Source organism: Chiloscyllium plagiosum, chromosome 7, assembly GCF_004010195.1.
Source record: "Chiloscyllium plagiosum isolate BGI_BamShark_2017 chromosome 7, ASM401019v2, whole genome shotgun sequence".
Taxonomy (NCBI): Eukaryota; Metazoa; Chordata; class Chondrichthyes; order Orectolobiformes; family Hemiscylliidae; genus Chiloscyllium; species Chiloscyllium plagiosum.
This window is the reverse complement of record NC_057716.1, coordinates 104539479-104552212: the sequence shown is the minus strand read 5'-3', so window position 1 is coordinate 104552212 and position 12734 is coordinate 104539479. Positions and strand designations below refer to the sequence as shown.

The 12734-nt window shown below is 43.1% G+C and overlaps 2 protein-coding genes across 2 annotated transcripts in view; one reads left to right on the top strand and one right to left on the bottom strand.

Annotated features, from left to right (window-relative positions):
- LOC122552048 (histone H2B-like) overlaps positions 1-3091 on the top strand; it is a 9369-nt gene extending 6278 nt beyond the window's left edge. The window contains exon 2 of the mRNA XM_043694602.1: positions 2836-3091. Within this exon, the coding sequence (XP_043550537.1) occupies positions 2836-3009 (174 nt within the window). The 3' untranslated portion in view covers positions 3010-3091. The remainder of the gene's footprint in view (positions 1-2835) is intronic.
- Positions 3092-5469: 2378 nt separating this feature from the next.
- LOC122552047 (ciliogenesis associated TTC17 interacting protein) overlaps positions 5470-12734 on the bottom strand; it is a 98611-nt gene continuing 91346 nt past the window's right edge. The window contains exons 9-10 of the mRNA XM_043694601.1: positions 11676-11764; positions 5470-5818 (exon numbers count right to left, since the gene is read on the bottom strand). Coding sequence (XP_043550536.1) covers positions 5597-5818; positions 11676-11764 — 311 coding nt within the window. The 3' untranslated portion in view covers positions 5470-5596. The remainder of the gene's footprint in view (positions 5819-11675; positions 11765-12734) is intronic.

Sequence of the window (12734 nt, the reverse complement as noted above, 5' to 3'; positions counted from 1 at the left end):
TCCTAGTAAATCTCCTCTGCACCTTTTCCAATGCTTCCCCATCCTTCCTGAAATATGGGAACCAGAATGTACACAATATTCAAGTGTGGCCACACCAGTGTTTTGTATAGCTGTAGCATGATATTGTAGCTCTGAAACTCCATCCCTCTACCAATGAAACATAACACACTATATACCTTAACAGCACTAGCCACCTGGGTGGCAACTTTCAGGGATCTATGCACATGGATTCCAAGATCCCTCGCACATTTTTTTTCCCCCATCAAGAATTGACCATTGACCCAGTACTCTGCCATCCTGTAGTCTTCTCAGTGTATGACCTCCCATTTAGCTGCATTTGCCACCTCTCAGCCCAATTCTGCACTTTATCCAAGTCCCTCTAACATTCTTCCACACTCCACTACACTACTCCACTGACTTTAGTGTCATCTGTAAACTTATTAATCCATCCACCTATGCCTTAGTCATTTATAGAAATGACTAACTGCAGTGATCCCAAAACAGATCCTTGTGGCACACCACTACTAACCAGAATCCAGACTTAATATTTTCAATCAACCACCACTTGCTGCCACCTTTCAGAAAGCCAGTTTCTAATCCAGACTGCTAAATCACTCACTCCATTCCATGCCTCTGCATTTTCTCCAGCCTACTATGTGGAGCCATATCAAAGGCTTTACTGAAGTCCATATATAACATGTCAAATGCCCTACCTTCATCTACATGCTTGGTTACCTTCTCAAACTCAGGTTTGAGACATGACCTGCTCTTGATGAAACCATGTTGACTATCTGAAATCAAATTGTTGCTTGATAGATGATCAATCTTATCTCCTCTTTTCCAAAACCTTGCCTACAAATGTAAGACTCACAGGTCTATAATTACCTGGGTCATGTCTACTGCCCTTGAACAAGGGGACAACATTTGCAAGCCTACAGTTCTCTGGTACCAAACTTGTAGACAATGATAACTCCAATATCAAAGCCAAAGGCTCTGCTATCTCCCTAGCTTCCCAGAGAATCCTCAGATAAATCCCATCCAGCCCAGGGGACTTGTCTACCTCCACTCCTAGAATTGATAACACCTGTGCATAACAAACCTCAATCCTTTCTAGTCTAATCTCATACCTAATTCTTTACAATATTCTCCTCTTTCCTGAGTGAAAACCAATGAGAAATGTTTGTTTAGCACCTGATCTCCACAGGTCCACTTCCCACTTCTGTCTTTGGCCCTATTCCTACCCTAATCATTCTTTTGTTCCTCACATCAATAGAAAGCTTGCAGATTCTTTTATTCTATTTGCTAAGGACTGTTCATGTCCTCTTTGATCTTAACTCCCTTTAAATAGTTCCCAGCTGATCTGTAACACTCCATCACCACCTCTGAACCATCTTGCTCCTTAACAAAAGATGCAATTTCTGTAGTAAATCATGGTTCCCTACCTTATCACTTTCTCCCTGCCTGACAGGGACATGCCTATCAAGGGGACACAATCTGTTCCTTAAACCAGCTCCACACTTCCTTTGTCTGCATCCCCTGCACTTTTGCTACCCCATTCTCAGCATCCTAATGGCATAATTGCCCTTTACCTGTGGCATGTAATTATCCTTTCCATTGCTAAACTAAATGTAACTGAATTATGGTCACTCTCTAGGGTTCACTGATGACTAAATCAAACACCTAGTCTGGTTTTCCCACTTCTGTCTTTGGCCCTATTCCTACCCTAATCATTCTTCTATTCCTCACATCAATAGAAAGCTTGCAGATTTTTATTCTATTTGCTAAGGACTGTTCATGTCCTCTTTGATCTTAACTCCCTTTAAATAGTTCCCAGCTGATCTGTAACACTCCATCACCACCTCTGAACCATCTTGCCCCTCAACACAAGCCTCCTTAACAAAAGATGCAATTTCTGTAGTAAATCATGGTTCCCTACCTTATCACTTTCTCCCTGTCTGACAGGGACATGCCTATCAAGGGGACACAATCTGTTCCTTAAACCAGCTCCACACTTCCTTTGTCTGCATCCCCTGCATTTTTGCTACCCCATTCTCAGCATCCTAATGGCATAATTGCCCTTTACCTGTGGCATTTAATTATCCTTTCCATTGCTAAACTAAATGTAATTGAATTATGGTCACACTCTAGGGTTCACTGATGACTAAATCAAACACCTGGTCTGGTTTACTACCAAGCACCAGATCCAGTGTGGCCTCTCCTTATCAGCCCTTCAACATACTGTCAGGCAACCCTCCTGTACACACTAGACAGACTAACTCCAGTATGTCAGATGGATCAAAGCCTTTCCAGTCAATGTTGGGGAAGTCCTCCATAATGACCATCCTGTTCCTTTCACCCCTACTCAATAATTTTGCTAATCCTCTCTGCAGAGACCTATTTTAAAAACTCCAAGCAGTGTGACCTCATGTTTTCTAACATCAGCCCACACTATCTCATTAAGTCCTGTCAGCCACTGTTATACTAGCCTTGACAAGGCCACACCTCTCCCTCTGTTACCACCTTGCCTGTTCTTAATGAAAGATCTAAACGCTGGAACCTGCAACATCCATTCCTCACCCTGATCTAGCCATGTCTCCAATGGCCATAACATAGTCCCAGGTACCTATCCAATTCTTATTCTGTCCCACTCCTTTATCTGGAGGTGTAGTGCTCCAAAGCAGTACTTCCAAATAGATCTGTTGGACTTGATTTTTGATGTGACTTTCTATGCCACTATTCAATTCCTGGTCTACAAATTCATCTGTAGTTGATAGCTAGCCTTGAGTTCTAGTATAGTGCTGCAACTCTACATTACTGCACAAACTCTTTTAACAGGTACATCCAAGAAATGGGAGCTCCAAGGAGTTGATCCAGATGAAGCTGTCATCATCCCTGTTTGACCAGATAGCTGTTGAGGCTGCCAGGCTTTCTCTCTACAATAAGAGACGCACCATCACCAGCCAAGAAGTTCAGAATGCTGCAGCACTTTGTCTCCAGAGGGCCCACTAAACCAGCATTCAATGACTCCTCTATTGTGAATTCTGTTAACTTAATGAAATGTTTTTATTTTTGAATAAAGCTTTGATATCCATGTTGGGTAGTGCTTGCTCTTTAATCCAATTCTGGCTCCCTATATATGCACCTATCTAATCAACAGTCAAAGTTGGCACACGTTACTATCATGCTCTGGGGTTTGTACTATCACTTTAGGACAAGTGACCAAACTTGGGTTTAATTTTGGTACCTATTTTAGTTTAGATTCCCTACAGTGGAAACAGGCTCTGGCCCAGCCAGTCCACTCTGACCCTCAGAGTAACCCCCCTCCAACTAATGCACCTAACACTATGGGCAATTTAGCATGGTCAAGTCACCTGACCTGCACCTTTGGACTGTGGGAGGAAACCCACACTGGCACTGGAGACTGTGCAAACTCCACACTGACTCTCATCAGAGGCTGGAATTAAACCTCTCACCCGGCTGCTGAGGCAGCAGTGCTAACCACTGTGCTGTCCTAACCACTTCTGCAAATGTATGTTTTCTGGTCTAATTGCATTTAATCTTTAATTCACTTAATGCCAAGCAAGCTAGCAGAAAACTAATGGCAGAATAGCCACATATGGCCAATTAGTCAAACTCCCCACTATACCTGGGGGAGTAAAAGCCTCCCCACTAGGATACAATGTGAAGATGGACATGACAGTGGGTTTGTTACCACTGCTGCCTGGGTAGCTCCTTCACGAAGGCAGTGTTAATGTCCTCAAACGGCAAGGACCTTCTTAGACCCATGACCTCCTTCCTCTTTAGGATGAGCAATAGTCGCTATGTGGGGACATAGCCATGCCTACTTGGCACTGGGTCATTAGTGGGTTACCCACTGCAAATTGCCTGAAGCAGGTAAAGGCTAATGACTTTAGTTTCTAAATAACCTAGTACAATGTCACTGACTATCTGAGCAGGTGCGACCTGAAGCCAGGTCCTTCAGCAGTAAGAAAACTATCAGAACCATCACGGGCTACATGGAACAGGCAATTCAGAATTCAAGCCTGCAGTAACAATGTTCTTCCATATTAAAACCACCTTCACTTGCAACATCTATTATCCCTCTATTCCCTTCCTGTGGTGTCCAGGTGCTGAATGCTATTATCTACTTCCACCTCTGGCAGCATATTCCACCCACCTCTCTTTTTGGTGAGAGGGAACTTTCCTTCTAAACTCCTCCTGCCCCTCCATCCTGCTGAGGAAAGCCTCATACTTTCCACTATCATACCATTTAAATCTTTTACACTTTTCCAGTCACCCATCAACCTCTTGCATTCTAGTGATATTTAAGCCCAGTCTATCCAACATTACTCTGTAGCTAAAATCCCCTATACCAAGAAACATCCTGATAAATGTTTTTCAATACCCTCCAACATCTTACACCCTTCTGGTTTGGTGGTGACCTGAACTGTATGCAATTCAGTAACAAACACTGATTCAATGTGACTTTCATTCCAAGAATGAATTTTTTTTAAAGTCTAGATTCACGTTAGAATATTAGTGAAATGAAACTAAATCAGAAATATTTGTCCTTCGCTTAAAATTTGCTTGAAGGAAGCATTGCTAATAATGGCCCTTTCCTCCTCCAATTAACCCCTACCCTTCTGACAAAGGTCACTTCCCAGTTGAATCCTGGGAAATTTCAGGATCCTTGGCCCCCAGGGTCCAAGTGCTGGTCATAAGTGAACAAGAAATCAAGGTATGATCCACTTCTGTTTGTGAGAATATTCACCTCCCTTGCAGGTATAAGCATTGAGTAACAAGGTCACAGTACATCAACCCAGTTTCAAGTTTTTTTTCATCAGAATGAAAGGAAAGTCTGGCTGGGTTAGACAGAGGCCTCTTCTACAATGACTAGAAGAAAGTGAGGATTGGAGATCAGAAGTTTGTTTTGTGCAGGTGTACTGATTGGGTCAACAGGAGAGGAAGGACTGATTACTATCTTCTACTGAAACATAGACTCTCTGCTACCACCTGACCTGCGCTGTACCAGTGCCCCACATTTTAAAATTCTTTCACAAAGAGCAAAGAAATTTTTTTCAAAAGGCAGCAATGACCTGATTACCAATTTCATATAATTAAGGTGGTGCCAAGTGCATTGTTTTCACCTATTTAAAAATCATCACACAATAGCCATGGTTTTTGGTTCCCTTCCAATGGGCTTTTATCGGGATTAATGTAAGTACCTCATGGTTTATCTACGATCTGGTCCCAAGAACCTGGGAGAAAGCAGCAGATCTCAGTGGATTGCAACTGTTCCACATTAACCCTGGATTGGTAATGTCTTAACTAAAATTCTCATCTTTGGTTGCCCCCCACTAGCTCTTGTAACTGTTTACAAATCTTGGCACACATTCACTTCTGGATTTTTTTTGCACCTTTTGATTTTGAGATTTGCAGCTGTGCATTGAGATAAGACCAGAGCAAACATTTTGGATATCATGTGGCATTCTGCCAAATTGCACGTGAAGTAAAAAGCACTTTGGACGACTTTAATGTGTTGAGGTGCTACATAAATGTCAGTGGCTGCAAAGCGATTTGTATATCAACAAACGTTTCATTTTGAATCTCCCTGTTCTTTGAAGGGGCTTGACTTGTTTGAGGTCAGGAAGGTGTTTTGTTCTGTGTGTAAGGTGGAGAAAGGGGCAAAATATTCTGCAGCAAATGTAACGACGTCTTCTGGTTTCCGGAGGAGGAGAAACTCTAGGAAGTCAGCCAGCAAGGATCTCAACTCTGGGTGGTGCCTTAGGTAGCTATTGTAGTCAGCCTTGAGTGCCTCCTGAAAGACAAGAGATGTGTTAACCAGCCATTTGGAGACATTAAATAATCTCAAAAATACATGCATGTGGAGGTCGAGGCAGAATTAGGACTGGGTTAGGCTATTCAACCCATCAGGTCAGGCAGCATCCAAGAAACAAGGATATTAACATTTCGGGCAAAAGCCCTTCATCATTCCTGATGAAGGGCTTTTGCCCGAAACGTTGATTTTCCTGCTCCGCGGATGCTGCCTGATCTGCTGTGCTTTTCCAGCAGCACTCCAGTCCAGACTCTGATTTCCAGCATCTGCAGACCTCACTTTTGCCTATTCAGCCCATCAGACCTGTTCCACTAGAAGGCCACAAGAGTAAAAATGAACCATTTGGCCCAACTGGTCTGGTCTGCCACTCGATCATGGCTGATATCTTTCTTTAGGAGAAAGTGAGGACTGCAGATGCTGGAGATCAGAGTCAAGAGTGTGGTGCTGGAGAACTACAGCAAGTCTAGCTCCTTGGATGCTGCCTGAATTGCTGTGCTTTTCCAGCATCACACTCTCGATATCTTTCTTAACCCTATTCTCCTGCCTTCCTCCTGTAACCCTTGATCCCTTTACCAATTATTATGTATCAGACCAAAACACATCAAGGATATAGCCTGACCCTAATGATAGTGGGTCATGTCTTTGGGTGGCGAGTTGGTGTTCGTGTATCCTGGTGGCTAGTTTTCTGCCTGTCTGTCCGATGTAGTCTTTGTTACAGTCCTTGCATGGTATTTTGTAAATCACATTCAATTTTTTGGTTGTTTATATAGGGTTCTTCAGGTTCATCAGCCGCTGTTTAAGCGTGTTGGTAGGTTTGTGGACTACCATGACGCCAAGGGGTCAGAGTAGCTTGGTAGTCGTTTCAGAGATGTCTTTGATGTATGGTATTGTGGCTAGAGTTTCTGAGTATGTTGCGTAACAGAGCCATTACATTGACCATTACTGGCATAACGTAACAGAGCCGTTACATTGACCATTACTGGCATAATGTAACAGAGCCGTTACATTGACCATTTTTCAGTCCTCTCCACTGATTCGGAAAAATAACTTCCAATGCCTCTACAATCTCCTCAATTATCTCCTTCAGAACCCTGGGACGCATTCTATCTGTTCCGGATAATTTATCTACCTTCAGACCTTTCAACATACCCAGCACCTCCGCCTTGGTGATGGTCACTACACTCATCTCTTCCCTCTGACTCTCTTGAAGTTCTGGTATGCTGCTGGTCTCTTCCACTGTGAAAACTGATGCAAAGTACCTGTTCAGTTCCTCTGCCATTTCTTTGTTTCCTACTTCTATCTCTCCAGCCTCATTTTCCCGTGGTCCAATCTTGCCTCCCTCTCACTTTTTAGTATCTAAAAAAGCTCTTGTCATCTTCTTTTAGATTATTAGCTTATTCTCAAATTTAATCTTTTCCACTCCCCACCACCATATTGCTTTCTTAATTATCTTCTGCTGGTTTTGGAAAGCTTCCCACTAATCCTCACCACATTGTATGATTTTTCTTTCATCCTGTTAGTCATGGTTGCTTCATCTCACAGCGCCAGAGACCCGGGTTCAATTCCTGCCTCAGGCGATTGACTGGGGAGTTTGCACATTCTCCCCGTATCTGCGTGGGTTTCCTCTGGGTGCTCCGGTTTCCTTCCACAGTCAAAAATTGTGCAGGTCAGGTGAATTGGCCATGTTAAATTGCCCGTAGTGTTAGGTGCAGGGGTAAACGTAGGGAAATGGGTCTGGGTGAGTGCGCTTCGGAGGATCGGTGTGGACTTGTTGGGCCGAAGGGCCTGTTTCCACACTGTAAGTAATCTAAGTAATCTAATCTAAGTAATCTTCCCCTTCATATGTTTCTTTTTCTTTGTGATAAATTTCTGCTGTGCATCCTGAATTATTCGCAGAAACTGCTGCCACTGCTGCTCCACCATCTTCCCTGCTGTGCTCCCATTCCAATCAACTCTGGTCAGCTCCTCCCCATGTCTTTGTAGTTATCGAGTCATAGAGATGTACAGCACCAGATATCCCAACCCAATCTAGTCCCACCTGCCAGCACCCGGCCCATATCCCTCCAAACCTTTCCTATTCATATACCCATTCTGATGCCTTTAAAATGTTGTAATTGTACCAGCCTCCATGACTTCCTCTGGCAGCTCATTCCATACACTCACCACTCTCTGTGTGAAAAAGTTGCCCCTTAGGTCTCTTTTATATCTTTCCCCTCTCACCCTAAACCTATGCCCCTCTAGTTCTGGACTCCCCACCCCAGGGAAAAGGCTTTGTCTATGTATCATATCAATGCCCCACGTGATTTGTAAACCTCTATAAGGTCATCCCTCAGCCTCCGACGCTCCAGGGAAAACAGTTCTAGCCTGTTCAGCCTCACCCTGTAGCTCAAATCCTCCAACCCTGGCAACATCCTTATAAATCTCTGAACCATTTCAAGTTTCACAACATCTTTACTCAATTGTAATACCATTACAGCTGATTCAGTCTTCTCTCTCTCAAACTACAGGGTGAATTCTATGATACTGATCATTGTCCCCTAGGAGTTTCTTTACTTCCACAGCCTAATCAAGTTTGCAACATTACATTTCACCAAATCCGGAATTGCGTGTTCCTTCGTGGCTTTACCACAAGCTACTCCAAAAAAGCATCCCGTAGACATTCTACGAATCTCTTTCCTTGAGATCCACTATCAATCTGACTTTCCCAGTCCACCTGTGTACTGAAGTCCCTCATGATTATTGTAATAGTGCCTTTTTACATGTCTTTCCTATCTCCTGACTTATGTTCTTCCCCACATCCTGTCTTCCATGAGCAGGCCTGTACACAACTCCCATTGGGTCTTTCTCGACTTTTCCCGCACAGATTCTATACCTTCCAACTCTATTTCACATTGATTTAATTTCATTTCTTACCAACCCCTTTGCCCATCTGCCTGCCTTTTCGATAGGATGTGTCTCCTTGGATATTTCGGTCCCAGCTCTGATCTCCTTACAGCCACATCTCCATGATACCCACAACATCATGCCTGCCAATTTCAATCTGTGTTACAAGCTCATTCAACTTGTTTCATATAATGCTTGGCATTTAAGTACAACACTCTCAGTCCTGTATCAAAAAGTGTGGTGCTGGAAAAGCACAGCCGATCAGGCAGCATCCGAAGAGCAGGAGAGTGGACATGTTGAGCGTAAGCTCTTCACCCCCGTTCTCCTAGTTGTCCCTTTACCTGCTGTGCCTGAAGTTAGATTACTGAGCCTTTCCATACTCTGCCCATTACTTGTTCTTGAAACTTTAACAATCTCTGCTGAGTCCTCCCCCCTTTAATGTGTTCCATTATTTTCTATGTAAGTGATCCTATTCCTCCACTATTGAATTCATTCTTGGCTGATCCCTTAACTCACTCTCCTGCCTTATCGCTTGTTATTGACCAGACCCCCTCAATTTATTTTAAGAATGTACTCTATACCCTAACTTTTTTTTGTTTTAAAGGTAGATGGCAAATGCCGTGGTTCCAGATACAATGCAACTGGTCAAACTACCCGATGTTAAGCATAACACAATTTATTTAAACGCTTTAGTTAACATACAAACAGAAGAAAGAGGAATTTGGAATAACAACTATTGGAAAACTTAACAGGATAACAGATACAATACCTATTACTAATTAACCGTTCCAATATAGTAACGTCCCATAACCACACTCCTCAGCAAAAAGGCAAACTCAGAAACAGATTCTCACATGCAGTTCTCTAATCCAGGAGGAAAAAGCATTAAGAGAAAATTCAGAGGATGTAGCAGCTGGGAGACATTCACTGAAGCTTCCAATTCTTTTGAAACCCCAAAGTCTTCTGCTTAAAATTAAACCTAAAAAATGACTAGAAATCCTGGTCTGTAAGAGATGAGCCCTCCCAGGCTGCATCCATTGTTCCAACTTTAAAACAAACACCAACCCCTCGCAAATTGGTCTCCTTCCTATCAGAAAGCTGTTGTGAAACTTGAAAGGGTTCAAAAAAGATTTACAAAGATGTTGCCAGGGTTGGAGGATTTGATCTATAGGGAGAGGATGAACAGGCTAGAACTGTTTTCCCTGGAGCGTCAGAGGCTGAGGGGTGACCTTATAGAGATTTACAAAATTATGAGGAGCATGGATAGGATAAATAGACAAAGTCTTTTCCCTGGAGTCAGGGAGTCCAGAACTAGAGGGCATAGGTTTAGGATGAGAGGGGAAAGATATAAAAGAGACTTACGGGACAACTTTGTATGTGTATGGAATGAGCTGAGGAGAAAGTAAGGCCTGCAGATGCTGGAGATCAGAGCTGGAAATGTGTTGCTGGAAAAGCGCAGCAGGTCAGGCAGCATCCAGGGAACAGGAGAAGGGGTTTGGAGGGATATGGGCCGGGTGCTAGCAGGCAGGACTAGATTGGGTTGGGATATCTGGTCGTCATGGACCGAAGGGTCTGTTTCCATGCTGTACATCTCTATGACTCTATGACTAAATTATTTACTTTCTTAGAGACAGCTCCTTACCTCTGCCTTACAACATCAATTATAAAAAAAAAGTAGGACAAAATAACTTCTTCTAGTGACAGTATCATCACACAACATATACCCTCGACTCCAATATCAATCAAGTATAATCAAGTTTAATTTTGCTTTGAACATTATAAATGACTCATTGGGAAAGAGAATTCCAGAGGCTAATGACCCTTTACGATAAGAATTCCCTCTCAGCTCTATCTCAAATGGAGGATCCATTATCTTTAATCTTTCCTTCAATTTCTATATTCCTCCAGTGGAGGATATATACTCCAACATCTTCCCTGTTGAACCTCACAGAACCCTACATATTACTATCACCACTTGTTTATCTAAACTGTAATGGTCATTGGCTCAATCTTTCCTTGTGAGCTAATCCTTTCAGCCCAGGAACTATTCTAGTGAATCTATTCTGATCTACTTCTAAAGCAAGCATATCCTTCCTTTGAAACCAAAACCATACACAGAACGTTCGCTGTTGTCTCAGACAAGGATATGATAATATCATGTGAAATCATCTAATGCCATCCTTGAATGCCTTGATTAAGCTCACCATCACCATACTGCCGGGCAGTGCACTCCAGACCCTAACTACTTGTTTGTATAATAGGGTCCTATCATATCCCTCTTGATTTTGAACTTTTTATGAACGGGAACAGTTTCTCCTTATCTATTTTGTCCAGAACCTTGTGATGTTGGAAACTGTCAAATCGTTTTTTAGCCTCCTCATTTCCAAGGAACAGTTCCAATCTCTCCACCTTCATGATTGAAGTTTATCACTCCAGTAGAATTATCAAGGCTCCTTCAACATCACCTTCTAAACCTACAACCTTTACCATCTAGAAGGACAAAGACAGCAGGTTCCCTTCCAAACCACACAGTCCTGACTTGGAAAAATAACACTATTCCTTTAGTGTCACTGAGCACCAGTGCAGCATTCAGTAAGTCAATGCACTGAGCAGTGAATCAGTGTTGAACAGCAATAAAGCATACTGTGATTGAATGCACTGAGCAGCAATGCAGCATTCTGAGATTCAATGCACTGAGCAGCAATGCAGCATTCTGTGATTGAATGCACTGAACACCAGAGCAGCATTCTGTGATTCAATGCACTGAGCAGCAATGCAGCATTCTGTGATTCAATGCACTGAGCAGCAATGCAGCATGTGAGTCAATGTATTGTGACACAGCACGTCTAATTTTTCATCAGTTTTGCAGATAGGCAAGAGCTAAAAATGACAAAATTTCAGCAATTTATGTTTGGATTGAGTGCAGGCCCCGGTACAAGTAGCTATAAATTGGTACCGTTCTGTCAATAAATTTAGAATACAGCTGCAGGTCTTCTTCCCAAATCAAGGGCTTCTTCTCAAAGACTGGTTTAGGTTCCTCTTCATCTGCAAAAGTTCAGAAACAAAAGGAAATTATCCTTAAATTGATAATTTTAAGATCTCCTATAAATCCATTTGATGGTACAATGAGGATTGGGCCACTGAAGGGGGTGAGTCAATCATAAGGAGTGGGAGATCTATCTGAAGCAATACTGAAGGATAAAGAGGTGGGAATGTGGGAGGATAAGGGGAGGGTGGGAATGTGTTATCTTGTGGAAGAGGGTTGGGCGGCAGGGGGGGGGAGGAGCGAGGATACTGAGATGACGGTGGCAGTCAGTGTTAAACAATGGAACTCATTTCCCTTTCCCTTTTGCATTCAATAGGTGCGTGCAACAGGGTAGGTTTTACAATTGGGGGGAAGGAGGAGAAAGTGAGGTCTGCAGATGCTGGAGATCAAAGTTGAAACTTTATTGCTGGAACAGCACAGCAGGTCAGGCAGCATCCAGGGAACAGGAGATTCGACGTTTCGGGCACAGGCCCTTCTTCAGGAATTGGGGGGAAGGGCAAATACGATGCTGTAAGACAGGATCTGAGGAGCATAAGTTGGGAGCATAGGCTGTCAGGGAAGGATGTTGTGGAAATGTGGAACTTTTTCAAGGAACAGATACGACGTGTCCTTGATATGTATACACCTGTCAGGCAGGAAAGAGATGGTCATGTGAGGGAACCTTGGTTGACGAGGGAGGTTGAATGTCTTGTAAAGAGGAAGAAGGAGGCTTACATAAGGTTGAGGAAACAAGGTTCAGACAGAGCATTGGAGGGATACAGGATAGCCAGAAGGGAACTGAAGAAAGGGATTAGGAGAGCTAAGAGAGGGCATGAAAAATCTTTGGCGGATAGGATCAAGGATAACCCAAAGGCATTTTATGCATATGTGAGAAACATGAGAATGACGAGAACAAGGGTAGGCCCGATCAAGGACAGTACGGGGAGACTGTGTATTGAGTCGGAAGAGATAAGTGAGGTCTTGAATGAG